The sequence below is a fragment of the Leptodactylus fuscus genome, chromosome 7 (genome assembly GCF_031893055.1).
Source record: "Leptodactylus fuscus isolate aLepFus1 chromosome 7, aLepFus1.hap2, whole genome shotgun sequence".
Classification (NCBI taxonomy): domain Eukaryota; kingdom Metazoa; phylum Chordata; class Amphibia; order Anura; family Leptodactylidae; genus Leptodactylus; species Leptodactylus fuscus.
The window spans coordinates 32,918,077-32,933,151 of record NC_134271.1 but is presented as its reverse complement, the minus strand read 5'-3'; the positions used below and the strand labels follow the sequence as shown (position 1 = coordinate 32,933,151).

Sequence of the window (15,075 nt, the reverse complement as noted above, 5' to 3'; positions counted from 1 at the left end):
TATAGTGTCAAGTGCCCCATAGCGATCCCGACACACAGTGTTATGTGCCATAGTGGCCCCTATGGTGTTTATTACAGATATTGCATCACCCACAAACTATTATTATACTCTGGCGTAAAACACATATGTGGTTCCTGGTTTAACTATTTCTTTAACTCTTGCTGCCGCAGCCATTCTTAATTTTTGCTTTTACATTTTTTTTTATTCCTTGCCCTTCGACAACCATAACTTTTATATTATTCCATTCACAGAATCATGCTTATTTTTTGCAAGACAACTTATAGTTCGTAATAGTACAATCTAATAAATCTGTACAATGGGTACCTGGAAAAAAAAATTCTGTTGTTTTCTTGTGTTAATTTTTAATGTGCAGTTAAAATTTACACGTTCCTAGATGTTCTTGTGTTGGAGGTTGCAGGAGGTGTTGAGGGTTTGGATAGATCAGAGTCCAAGGTTATCCCAAGGCAACGGACCCTTGGGACTGAGGTAAGTGTGGTTCCATTAACTTTGATAGATGGGTCAAGCTATTCAATTTCATTCTTGTAATAAGAGAATGTGAATCTCAGTCCCCAGTCCTTATTGGATACTGGGCACATTTTTCATCATTATTAGTACCATTTACAGCCATTTAACGCAGTAGATACTATGGTAAATAATGAAAACAGCGTCTAAGCCACAAGACTGAATTGGGGGTCTCCATTTTTCAACTTAGCGCTCCTGTGATATTATAACAAAGGTGCTGATCTGTTGTCATGGCACACAGGAGGCTATTAAGGCTTTTGGGTGTGCATCGTAGTATGCAGGCCTGTGGAGTCGGTAGAGCCAAATCACAGACTGAAGATTCCACAGCCCGACTCTGACCTCTTCATAACCAGGGTCAGTTCAAAGTAGTAAAGCTGCTCTAATTCACAAAGACACATACAAAGTAATTACCGTATTTTTCAGACTATAAAACACACCAGACCATAAGACGCACCTAGATTTTCGAGGAAGAAAATGGGAAAAAAATTAAGGAAATAATTTATTGTATGGAGGGGGAAATCTGCTGCTGGAGGGCCACAGGTTGTGCAACATTCCTGTATGCGGACAGCTGTGTTGCACAACCTGTGTGGCTCTGCGCTGTTGCCAAACTACACCTCCCATCATCCCAACCTGTCCAACCGTGATGGGAGTTTGCAGTAGGTGCAGTGGAATTTGCCTATGTTACGCCAGGGCCCCACCTTGCGGAAACGCAGCTTTTTTTTTGTTGCGGTTTTTTGAGCCAAAACCAGGACTAGACTGAGCATAAGTTAGAAGTATATAGACTTCCTATATATTTCCAATTCCATTTGTAGCCATGCTTGACTTTGGCTCAAAAAACCGCAACAAAATCTGCAATAAAAAAAGTTGCATTTCCGCAACGTGGGGCCTCAGCCTTAATGTAGAACACACTACTCACACTATAACGAGACTCACCATATGAGAACGCGCCACGATGCACATTTCGCCATTCTGAAGCCGACATTATGTCACTGGGATTCTTCTAGCTGTAACGGTTAGCATATAGATACATTTATACCACCACCTGTGTCCTGTGATGCATTAAGGCAACATTGGCCTCCCCTTTCTTTGTTTGTTCCTTTTACTATTTGCTATTTTTGTCATGTCATTTTATTGAGATCATTAATAAATTTATATCATTTTACAATTTGTGGTGCTGTCTTTTGACAAAGAGCTTTCTCCTACTTATAAGGGGGTATTATTTATAGTGGGGGAGAACTATTATATTTAAAGAGAGCCATTATAAAGGAGGAACTATTAATTATAAGGGGGCTATTATAATGGGGAAATATTATAAATAATAGCCTCCTTTATAATAGCCCCCACTTAAAAATAAAGTTTTGCCCTTACAATAGTTCTCCCTTAAAAAAAATAAAAAATTGTTTTCCTCTTATAATAGTTCTCTTCCTTATAAATAAAGAGGGGGCTATTAGTTACAAATGGGACTATTATTGAAAAGTAGGAACTATTTATAAGGTAGTACTATAATTTATAAGGGGGAACTATTACTTATATGTAGGGACCATTATTTATATAGGAAATAGGGACTTATTTATAAGGGGGCATAATTATTGAATAAAGGGGGAATAAAATAGTAAAAAAAAAAAAAAAAAAAAAAAAAAAAAAAAGCTTTAAAAATATATAATAAAAATATGAAATAAATAAAAGTTCTAAATCACCTCCTGTCCCTAGAATTTATATATAAATGTAGAAAATCATATGTCATAAACCACCGATTTTTTTTTTCAATAAAAGGTGATCTAAGCAATAGATATTCCCCAAAATGGTATAACTAAAAAGTACTTCTGGCCCCGCAAAAAAAAAAACACTCTATGCATCCCCGTAAGGCTGCAGGGTCACCTGTGAATGTGGCCTTGCAGCTGTTGCAAAACTACAACTCCCATATATTAAATATTTTACCAGTTTTTGCATCAAAATTTTTTTTCCCTATTTTCCTCCTCTAAAACCTAGGTGCGTCTTATAGTCCAGTGCGTCTTATAGTCTGAACAATACGGTATAAGTGCAGGGGCATGGCCACTTGTATTGTATGGGGCCACTAAGAAGGAAATATACTATGTGGGGGCCAATTTAATTTGAGTCAGGTATGTCTAAGTTGTGGTGATGGAGGGCGGCCCATGATATGGACGCTCTTCACAAACTTGCAAGAGAATAAATTCTTACAATTTCTTAGAAATTTAATTTTATTCAAGTTTTCCCAAATCAAATATAAAGATCGATGCAATAAATACTTATTACACATATTTGATGCACTGCATTTGTGAAAATCTCAAATGATATAGACATGAAAGTTGACAATTACTAACTCAGATGCAGACCAGCATTAAACTGGCCACACACTTCAGCTATAGCTGTTCAGCCAACAGCTATCTCTTCTTAACCTGAAATACATGAACACTTTGCTAAGAAGTCATGTTTATGCGTATGTGGGTAAAAGGAATGAAGCAACTCAGACAGCAACTTATCTTCCCTGAGAGCAAAACAATCAAGCATGCTAAAAATCCAACTACCCAATCTTTCTGTCCCCTAAGGGTAGGTTCACACTGAGTTTTTTGGTCAGGGTTTTGAGGTGGATACGGCAAATCAATGGGAGCCGCTCAGGTCTTTTTTATGGGAGACGTTACTTCCGGCTCCAGGAAAAAAGCAGCGAGATGCTCATTCTTCAGGCCGAGTCGCTTCGCGATTCGGCCTGAAGACACTCACTCCTCCAGACTAGGCCCATTCATTGGGCCTAATCCGGAGCGGAGTGCACTGGCTTTTAGTCGCGGCTATCCGGTTCAGGTTCCGATCCAAAAAACCCAGTGTGAACTTACCCTAACATATGTCATTGGGGGAAGGTCAGGAGACCTCATACATATTACCCATCAGCCTGTCCTGCTGAAATAATCTGGCTTTGCCGACATGAATCTAATGTATATGGCTAGCTTATCTTTGTTTGGACTCCGCTCGAGCTCAATGGAGCTCCTACTAGTCAGACCCTTACCAATCAGGCACCTATCCTCTTTCCACAAGATATGGGATAACTTTCTTTGATGGGACAACACCCATCACTTTAGATAGCTGTGGCTGAAATACTATCCCTCCCAACCAATCATACATATGCACCCTCAGCCAAGAGTGCATGTGTTCTCTAGTGGATAGAAGACCAGCAGCCAGGGTATCTCCCCCAGCATCTGCTGTCATGGGGTGGCCTCCATGCATATTACTCTTTGGTTCACAAATTGAAAAAAAAAAAAAAAAAATTAAAATAAAACCTACAGGATCATAGCATAGGAATGCTATATACTGATATGCAATTTGGAAGATTTCCTAGCCAATTTACCAGTGTTTCTGAAGCAGGTTCTAAGCAATACATTACCAGGAAAGAAAATTATGTCCAGTCTAAAAGTGATAGACTTATAGATCCGATTGGTCCCATTTACCTAGCCGCTTGATTAAAGCAAACTGAGGTGACGTTCTGCACCCCTATGCCAACATGCGTGTGTCAGGCTTATAAGGCTAAGCTGGCGGGAGCACTTGTGTTATTTGTACCAAATCCTGCTTCGTAGAATTAAAGTACCGATATTAAAAGTGTTGTCCAGAATTTTTTTTTCTTTAATTTGTGATGTATTCTTAGGATAGGCCGTAAATATCTGATCAGTGGGGCCCTGAAATCCAGCAGTTCATGGATCGTGTGGGCAATGCCAAAAGCAGATAACTCTGTGCCCTGTATCATGGTCGGGCGCCATTGCTGTATTTCAGTTCATAGGAAGGATAGACCATATATATTTATTAAAAAAAAAATCCTGGATAACACCTTTAAGTATGCACTTTGACTAATTCAGTTAGCAAGATAGTGCTGACGGCACTACAAGTGGGCATGGTTAGTGTGTCCTTTTTTCCGTCCCGGCCCAGCTATAGGGCAGTCTCTTTCTTCCCATATGGTTATGCCATCACAAGAACAAATTTGCTTTACGTTCTCAAAGAGGCCTGCAGAGCGGGCAATGATTCCACAAGTCAACCTGTGAAAAGGAAAGAAGTGTCAAGGAAAAAAAACAAAAAAACACAACTAGAAACAAAACAAACTTATTATTTTTCGACACTGCTTATCACAATATTTTGTGGATACGAGTTGGGAAATGCAGTGAGAATTGAAACAAAAATATAGGGCAAATAAAGCTACATATAAAGAAATTATCCGGTTTTAAGTTAAAGGGATTGGGCCACTTCCAGAGCAATACTGAGATAAAAATCTTATTGTTTTTATAATGAAAAGTTGTACAAATTTTCCAATATACTTTCCATATCAATTCCTTGCTATTTTCTAGATCTTTGCTTGCTTTCATTCATTTGTCTTACTTCTGGTGGATAAATATCAGTCCATGGGCATGTGATATATACAATCCATGGTCATGTGATGGACACACAAGTGCACAGCTCATTACAGTCACAGCACTGCTGCAGTGGAAGGAAACAGAATGAATGACAGCAAGCAGAGATCTAGAAAACCATCATTAATGCATAAAGTACATTGTACCACCTCCAACTAGTCCATCTCTTTATAGAATTTAATATTGTTACTCCACTGATTCTGGCACAGTTGCTATTTTTTCTCTAGCCCCCACCACTCCTGAGCCATCAATTCTGTTCATTTTGGTGCCCGATATGCTATTTAGGCTGTGTACTGTCAGGAGGGCGGTGTCAGACAGGAGCAGGCAAGGAGGTGCGATTCTGAGCTCTGTCACTGCCTGCCTCCAATTGGGGCACTGAGCCATGCCCCCTGCCTGGCACTGCCCTTCTGGCATCACAGAGCTTAAATGGCACATCAAGCTCCAAAACTGGTCCACTTGTTGCTAGTGAACAGTAAGGGCTAGAAAGTAAATTCCAACTGTGCTGGAATCAGTGGAGCAGCCCCATTAACAGATGCTAAGAACTTGATTTTGTGGAAGCGATGCTGAGAAGTTAAGGGCTCCCCCTTAACTAGTGACTGTACACACACACAGACAGTAGAATCATCTTCTTGACTTCTCAGCACAGAAAGAGCACAAATAAATGACAAGATATGTAGATTTGTGGAAGAAGATTCAGTCCATTAATCTGCTCAGTCCCCCTCCCCCATGCTATAACATGCTGCCTGCATTTTTCAAGTTATGGGTTCCCTTTGAAGCTCAAAATAGGCTGTTTCTGAAAAGGTTAAGGGGCAAATTGCCTACTGCTCTATGATCCAAGGCCACCACAAAAGATGCAGGTCTTAGACTGCTGGGTGTATAGAACTGATTTATGGGTTTACAATATGTATGTGAAGATTTAAAGCAAAAAAAATAAACAGAAGCCATGAGCATACAGGTTAAAAAGTATTAAATAACTTTTGGCATAACCCTACATATGTGTACTGTGTCACCTCTTACCCTTTGCCGGAGTTGCCTGTAACTTTAGACAAATGGTGAGTTCCACGTCCAAGGTCGTCTTCTCCTTCATCCACAACTAGAGAACGACCTATGATGTCCCATACCTTTTAACAGAACGAGGAATGACATGATTGCTGTTAAAGAAATGAAATAACAACTTACAGACACAACGATTGCTAACAGTAAAATATTTGTAATATTACATATAAATATCTATAATTAGGATGCATTCACATCATATTATTGCAGCATGTCTGAATTCTATGTTTTCATTAACAAAACAGCTATATAAATGCCGCAAATAAGTCCAAGAATCCACAAAAGCCTATTATGCGCCTTTATTATGCATGTCAGAATTTTGGAGTGGAGGGCTTGATTCCCCAAACGGGCTCTAATAGGCCCATTGTGTTATTTTACGTCATATTTGACAAACATAGATGGTATTTACCGTATATACTCGAGTATAAGCCGAGGCCCCTAATTCTACCACAAGAAACTGGGAAAACTTATTGACTCGAGTATAAGCCGAGGGGGGAAATGCAGCAGCTACTGGAATATTTCGAAAATTAAAATGGTCGGAGTTTTTGGGTGCAGTAGTTGCTGGGTGCTGGGGAAGGGGGGTTTGGTTGTCTGTCTGCCCCTTCCCTGAGCTTGAGGACTGTTTTTTCTTCCCCCACTTGGAATTCAGTCTGGCTGAATATAGGGTATCTGCAATGCTCCTATTAACCCCTTCCTGACGGAACAGGAGCTCTGCAGATCCCCTATATTCAGTAGACCGGAACTTTCAGACACAGGGATACCTAATGTGTATAATGGGTTTCACAGTCATTTTCTGCTTTTGTATGTATTCTACGGAAAGGAGGGATTAAGAACTCTTTTTTTTTTTTATTTAATTATTTTTTTGCACTATTTTGTGGGAGATTCTATACATTGATATTGTGGCTTGTCATAGACCCCCCCCCCCCCAAAAAAAAAACAAAAAAAAAAAAATTTTACTTTTTGCTGACTCAAGTATGAGCCGAGGGAGGCTTTTTCAGCACAAAAACTGGGCTGAAAAAATCGGCTTATACTCGAGTATATACGGTATTTTATTTTTAAATAGATGGGCAAAGTTAAACACAAGAAACAAAAAAAAAAAAATCCAAAACATCTGAAAGCTTTGTTGACTTACCTTTACCCGGTTATTGTCAAACCTAAATGTTGCTCGACCACTTTTATCAGCTAAAATGTTTCCCAAGTCACCAACATGCTATACAACAGTAAAGAAAAAAGAATGGTAAAAAATAAATATAAATATATATATATATATATATATATATATATATATATATATATATACACACACACACAATGATATAACATTATTGATAATATTTACAATTCAGTCACACACTGAAGAAGAGAACCGTAGTAGAACTCACAGAAATCCACAAGTATTAAAAGGGGTTGTCTAAGACCCCAAGTGTATTTCATACTGATGACACCTATCCATAGGCTAGGTTATCAGTATCTGATTGGTAGGGTATGACACAAAGACCCATAATGATCAGCAGATCTGGCTGCCAGATGCTGTATTCTAGCTATAATTTCAATAATAATCTATAATAATAATAATAATCTCATCTATTCTACAGAATACACAACAAGCTGATTTAGAGGGCTATTTTTTTAACAGTATATTTTACCATCAACAACTGGCAAAACTCGTATAAACACAAAATTTTACTTTGTCGTGGATTTTTTTGCAAATTTGCCGGGTATTTTACCCTATGCATTGAAAATGGGTGAAATCATGGTGAAACGTCTCATTAGATTTATTTTTCACAGTATGTGGATGGGGGTTGTTGAAAATCACTTCCAGTTTGCTGCTATGTTACGATGCTACAGATTTTCTGCTTGGGAATCAGTTCAGAAAACACACAGTCTATCCATCCCATGTGGATATAACCTAAAACACAAACTAATAACTGTAAAATCTGGTACTCACACTATCCAATTGTCCTGGACTCCCGTGTGCATTTCCTTCAGGATTGTAGTGACCACCACAACTGTTTCAAAATAAGTAATTTATTTTTATAAGATGAGCGTCTTCCGCATAATAAGATCAAATAACTTTATGGAAATTATCTGAACTATGCTGATATGTTGGCCTTTGGAATAATCATTGGTTGGCAAGGTATATTGTACCCAGCTGGGGTTACATGTCCATCTCACTCAAAAACTAGGATATAGGGAACACAGTTCCCAACAAAACGCCAGTTTGCGCGCTTTGCTGTCCTTAGAAATACAAGACACGATACACCGTGGAGCTTGATACTGTGTACATTTTATTAAGCGGGATAACGTATTTCAAGGTATTATTCACTACTTGAAACGCGTTACCCCACTTAATCGTATCAAGCTCCACGGTGTATCGTGTCTTGTGTTTCTAAGGAGAAGCGCGCATCCTGGCGTTTTGTTGGGAACTGTGTTCTCTATTGCCTGGTTCTACATGACTCCAGATTTTATCTGGTAGACATTAGACATTTCTAAAACTAGACATTTTTACTCAAAACACTGTTACAGATAGAAATTCATGAATTCAAGATTTGCTATGCTATAATAAAATATCTAATTTATTACATATGAAGTTACCTGTCACATCCCATTGACAGATCACCAAATTCGTGAATATGAATACCATGTTGCCCAGGGTTTAGTCCATCTACAGTTCCGTCAATGATACAGTTGTTCTCTGAAACCTGAAGAAAACGAACGACCCCTTGTATCGCACCTACTCCTGACAACATGGCTACAGCCGCTCCTAGGTTCTCTGGAATGAAAGCATGGATTACATATTTAATGGCAGCAAGGAACAGAATGTGGAATGTATATATGCACATGCTCCCTCCTTACAAATACTTCTTATCAAGAATGTTATGACTTAGATACTAGCAAACTTCAGTCTGCACGTCCAACTAGATGCAATAAGTCACTGTATTCTGCATATTTTGTCAACAGAGAATTCATGCCAAACTGTAGATTTTCGGGTCCACAGCATTTCATTTTTGTTTCTGATTTTTACTGTTGATTTCACCCTTTGAAATCTGTGGTGGAAAATATTTGCCATATCAGTCCTTAAATGTCCCACTAAAGACGCTTATCCCAGCTAAGCACTGTTGTGCAGCCCCATAGAGCTGAATAAAGTTCAATGGACATGGCCATCCACATTCATGCTGAGAGACACGACACCCATTATCAAGATCGGTGAGAGTGCCAGTTGTCAAAGCCCCATTCTACACTTATCCCCTTATCATGTGTACAGGATATAAATGTCTTTAGTGTGACAGACCCTTTAACCTGACCACACATTTTAGAGAGTTGGTGGCTCACAGCTATCCCTCCCATCTCCATGTACTTACACACACATGATTGTGCAATTGTTCTCTATGAAGAGAGGGGAGAAAACCATTGCCAGACATCTTTGGCAGCAGCTTACCCCCAGTCAGAATACAATTATAATCCAACAATCCAATTTGAATTTTCCCCCCAGCTTCAGGGCAGTCAGTAGGCCCTCATGAGGCTGTATGCTGTACAAAATCGGTGTATATGGATAGCTGAGTACACAACTCTTGACTTCAAAGCAGAAAGATCACCCAAGCTAGACAGTGAAAATTTATATTTAACATCTACATCAGCCTAATGATGGATTAAGATGTTTTTCTTTTACCGATCTTTCATTACACATTACAAATTGTACAGCGCTGCGGAATATGTTGGCGCTATATAAATAAAATTTATTATTATTATTATTACACATGTAAAGTTGGCTTGGAGCAAAAACATTAACATACGTGATTCGACACTTCCCATCCCCTTCAACACCGCCCTCCGTCCTGAACTCTCAAGAAGCTTCTGCACCTCCAATGCTGGTAACGTAGTCTCCACTACAACAGCTTCAGACTCTAGACTGATATTCACATTCTGTACACCTGCAGACAAAATAAATCACAAACAATTGGTATTAAATATTACCATAACAATAGTTTAACTTCTTAGAGTGCCATGGAATATTCCTCAGCATTAAAATCTGGCATCTCCTGCTCCACTGTTCTCCCTCATACACTAGAGGCCATTTTAGGCCTATTACCTATGAGGAAGGAGATCGCTTACACAGACGGCACAATGAGGTCACTGCGCAACCTGACCATGGCCGCAACATGTTTCAACTGAAGTGAAAGGGAGTGCTAGAGATAGCGGAGTGCTTCAGTACTTCTATTGCTCTCATTGAAGTGAATAGGAGCATCTTCCACTACCAATCACACACGGTCAATCAGGCTAAATGCACAGTAGGGAGAATAGGACCCCCACCCCGTTCTCAGGATTGGTGGGAGTCACAGTGGTCAGACCCTCACCAATCAGGTATTTACCAGGATAGAGGTAGCAGAAGCAGTGCTCAGGCAATGCAGCTGCCACTATATACAGCTGATCCGTGGGGTTCCTGAGTTTTAGATCCCTGCTTTTCCCTAAAATGATGACCTATTGTAAGAATGACCTATCCTAAATATCAATAAGGTCATCAGTTAAAGGTGACAGGAGGATAAAGTAATTATCCTCTATCCTGATAAATACCTGATTGATGGCGGCCCGAGCGCTGTGAATAAGATGTCTGAATTTCAGTGATTAATTATTTTTACATGGGTACAATTGACATTATAAAGGCACTGACAAACAAAACCATAGCTAAAAATATTTCAGTCATGTATCCTGAGTAGTTAACCAACATGAATCAGACTCTATGTAGTGTTCTCAGGTCCTGGCCTGCCTCCATGATGGCAATGACTCAGCATTTATTTTCAATGTAGGGCAGAAAAGGGTTAAACTTGGGCTATAGATGCCATAACAGGATTTGTCGGGTGTCAGGTGTTGTTTTTAAACTAAATGTGCCTGAACTAAAAAGTCATACGTGCAGGACCTTTTCGTCCGCTGACTTCAGGTGGACAATCCAATGGAGACTTAGGGTAAGTTCACATGTAGTTTATTGGTCAATATTTTGAGGTCATATCCACCTCAAAATCCTAACCAAAAAGATGGCTCCCATTGAAATCAATGGGAGCCGCTCAGGAGTTTTTTTCCAGGATCCAGAAGAAAAGAAGCGAGGTGCTTATTCTTTAGCCCGAGTTGCCTCGCAATTCGGCCTGAAGACACTCCCTCCTCCGGGCTAGGCCCATTCATTGAGCCTAATCCGGAGCGAAGTGCGCGGCTGGATGCCGGTGCAGTGCACCAGCTTTCAGTCGCGGCTACCTGGCTTTTGGTCCAGAACTCGATCCAGCCTCCGCCTCAGATTCCGGTCCAAAAAACTCTGTGTGAACTTACCCTAACACCTGCGGCCTAACATCTCTCCTGCAGCAGGACTGTTATTCTAGGTTCACTAGAATTCGAATGAAGGTTAGGACCTTTCTGTGGTGGCCTCAAGTGCACATGGAAAGAAGTTGTCTTTGTGAGACAAATTCCACTTTGAAACATGACACATAGGTAATAAAAAATAAATCCAATAAAAAGAAAAATTAGCAATAGCTTATTTTAAAGTAAAGGAATACATAATAATTAGGGCTTTGACCAAATATTCAGCTTGAGCTTATAGGTTACCTGCTACACCCTCTAAGGAGCTCTTTACTGCACGGACACATTTTTCACAGGTCATCTGAACTGCAAACTCCAGCTAGCAGGAATAAGAAAATAACAGATAATAACAGGGTTTAAAGCAAATTCACATTAAGGGTGAGGAATTTGGTGTGGAATTTCAGCGCTGAAAAAAAAGGCTCCCATTGACTTCATGACCTCACCATTTTCCTCCCTAAGGCTACGTTCATATCGGCATCAGAGTCCATCTAAACCCCTGTTCACATCTGCGTTCGGGCCATTCCATTGCCCTCTCCGCCTGAAAAATGTGGAGAGAGAAGTCCTGCAAGCACTTTTCCACCGAGTGGAAACCACACAGACCTCATTATAGTCTATGGGGTTGTGTGGTTTCCTAGGTAACTGCATTTTAATGCGTTTAAATTTTTGTTTGGGGGCGGGGGGTTCCTAAGCAGACTCCCCAAATGGAAACCCGAATGCTGTTGTGAACCAGGCCTTAGGAACAGTGAGGCCTAGAGAAAAAAAAACTCCAACTGTCCCAGAATTAGTGAAGCGGAGCCTACTGAAGGACGCAAAAGTTGGAGTAGACGGTGAACGGTTCTCTTTAATCCATTCGTCTGCTCCTATGAGAGATCAGAACAACGGATAACAACCCAGATGTGTAAGATGTACTTTATACCTGATTAATAAACAAACAAACATCTTATTTTTAGGATGAAATTTAAAAGTGACTTGTGGAAACAGAGTAATCCATCTGCACCTAGCATTCTTTCCACTTTTCAGTCTGTTGTTCTGATTCTGTGAGAGACAAGAACAATGGACACACACACATGACAGTGTGAATTTAGCTTAAAGCTATGTTTTACAGCGTGTTTATTAGCAGAAGTATATGCCTGGACAGCAGGGAAAGACATACAAACATATACTGTGATATTATACACAAAAATTTAAATTTCTCAAACGCAGTGACCATTAAAAATCTGGATAGTTTTTGGTTTACTATATAAAATAACGTACAATGCAAAGCTATTCCGACCAATTAAAAAAAAAAAAAAAGTACTATAAAAGTTTCAGAGGTCTATGAAACAGCAAAAAAATGATCCTGCACTGTCATGTATGCAGTAACCTGAGCACCTGACATGGAGCCTGGGGCAAAGCTCTAAGGGGTACCTGTCACACCAAGGTCCTGGTGCAAGAGGTGGACAGAAGGCTCCTAAGAGTATATAGTAGGTGCCCACCATCTTCTTGGAGCTTCTAGATATAGTGTCTGCACATTGGACCATTTACTTATACACAATGCATATGCTCATTATGTACTGAGGGGCAACAGGGGGTTAAGCAGTACCTTGCACATGTCCCCGGGGCCCCCCTGTGCATCCATGACGCTTCTAGAATTCCCCGGCAACCTTTGACCTGAAGCGCGTCATGCAGCGGAGCCTCTCCCGTACAGGCGGGCAGGTAGTGCCGGGTCTCCTCCCAGTCTTCTCACTCGTTATGGCGCACAGACCGGTTCACTTCTCTTTAGAGAGCTGCGGCTTATGTTAAGAAACAGTGTGCAGCGTGTGTACAGGAACTGACAAGATAACAGCCCGCAGTCCGGCGCGCTATTGGTGTCTGTAGACACCTTGGTCTCCGCAAAAATGGCTGCTTAATTGAAGACACTGATACGGTTTATAATGTAGTGGGCGTGGCCTAGCTATGACGCCATTGTCACCGTTACATAATATAAACTCCTATCATGTGATGTGCCTTATGTATAGACATTGTGCTGTGTATCCTGGTCACACTTACTATTAGTTATGGCGTGCTCTAATAAACAGGATTGTTATCTGCAGGACGCTGCACGTTTTTTCATTTGTGTTTTAGGCTGTGGCTCCTCTGTCGGTTTGGCTGTGACACGTGACCACAGTTCACAGGGTCGCCTTGTGACTCCTTCACTACTGTTAGCCCTAGTGTACTGCGACTTCAATGTGAACAATGCTCAACCTCTTTGTCGCTAGAAGCCGTGGCATTGGGAATCACCAATATTAGTGATACGGTAGTGATGCAGCATACCCCTAGCCATTTTTCGATTTTTGTTTTCAACCCCCTCCTCTCAAACCCCATAACTTTTTTATTTTTGCTTTTACAGAGTGATATGATATACAAATTGTTCTTCATAATGGCACCATTTATTATTCTGTACCATGCAATGGGAAAAAACTTCAGAATGGGGGGAATTGGAGAGAAGAGATAAGATAAGATAATCCTTTAATAGTCCCGCAGTGGGGAAATTTCAGTATGTTACAGCAGCATAGTAATACAGATACAGGATAATACACAGTAATATATTACAGACGTAGACACACATATGCTGAGAAGAGAAGATATACTAGGAGTCCTAAGGAACAGAGCAGCTTAGGAACAGAGAAGAAAGAAGGACATTCATAATCATTAGTTTTCTGTGCGGAGTGTCTCCGCTTGGTCTGATGTAGATTATACAGCCTGGTCGCGGTTGGACCTGCGATAGCGCTCCTTCTCACACTTGGGGTGAAGCAGACGGTCACTTACAGTGCTGCCAAGTGCCATCAGGGTCCCATACATGGGGTGGGATTTGTTCTCCCTCATGGAGGTCACCACAGGCAGTATCCTTCTGTCACCCACCACATGTACTGGCTCCAAGGGGCTCCCCAGGACAGAGCTGGCCCTCCTGATCAGCCTGTCAAGTCTTTTTGAGAAACTGTATATGGGAGACATTACTCCGCAGCCAAAATGACATGTCAGGCCTGGTTCACATCTGCGTTCGGTATTCTGATCGGTCGAATACCACGCGGGAAAAATTCATTGAATTCAATGCAAAAACCTCCTCGTGCTCCTCGTCCTGCTACTTCCGAAACTTGGAGGATCCAAGGTGTCGAACTTTGGTTTCCATGGAAACCGGAACAACATTCCCGTTTTTTCCTATAGACTATAATAGGATTCGATATTCGAACGAATACTACTCGCTCATCTCTACACACGAACCCTATTATAGTCTATGGGGTCCGTATGCTTTCATAAGCTCACCGCTAGTCAATGCGTTCAGTATTCCGTTCGGGAGGTCCGAACACATATGTGAACCAAGCCTTACCTGTCTTATATTTCGGTACAATTCTGGGGATACCAAATTTATACATTTTTATTTATATTTTAACCCCTTAACAAAAATTTTAAACTTTGCCAAAAAAAATGTTGTTTTTTTTTCTAAAAGTCACCATATTCTGACACCCATACCTTTTGGTATTTCCATATACGGGGATGCTTAGGGTGTCTATTTTGCAGGGTCAGGTGTACTTTTTAGTTATACCATTTTGGGAAATGTCTATTGCTTTGATCTTTTTTTTTTTTTTTTTTCAAATTTTTATCAGGGTCAAAACAGCAAAAACAAACAAACAAAAACCTGGCAGTTTGGCACTTTTGATGTTTTTTTCACTGTATAGGAAAAATATTTTTTTAAATTTGTAGACTGGGCGGATACAGGGATAGCTACTGT

At 40.4% G+C, this 15,075-nt stretch overlaps 1 protein-coding gene across 1 annotated transcript; it reads right to left on the bottom strand.

The window, feature by feature from the left end:
- Positions 1–2,759: 2,759 nt before the first annotated feature.
- CCS (copper chaperone for superoxide dismutase) lies at positions 2,760–13,181 on the bottom strand. The gene is made up of 8 exons (XM_075281602.1): positions 12,910–13,181; positions 11,574–11,646; positions 9,779–9,916; positions 8,580–8,757; positions 7,933–7,993; positions 7,117–7,194; positions 5,946–6,049; positions 2,760–4,559 (listed from the first exon to the last, which is right to left on the bottom strand). The coding sequence occupies exons 1-8, from the start codon at positions 12,943–12,945 to the stop codon at positions 4,406–4,408; spliced, it is 822 nt and encodes a 273-aa protein (XP_075137703.1). The 5' UTR covers positions 12,946–13,181; the 3' UTR covers positions 2,760–4,405.
- Between the last annotated feature and the right edge of the window lie 1,894 nt (positions 13,182–15,075).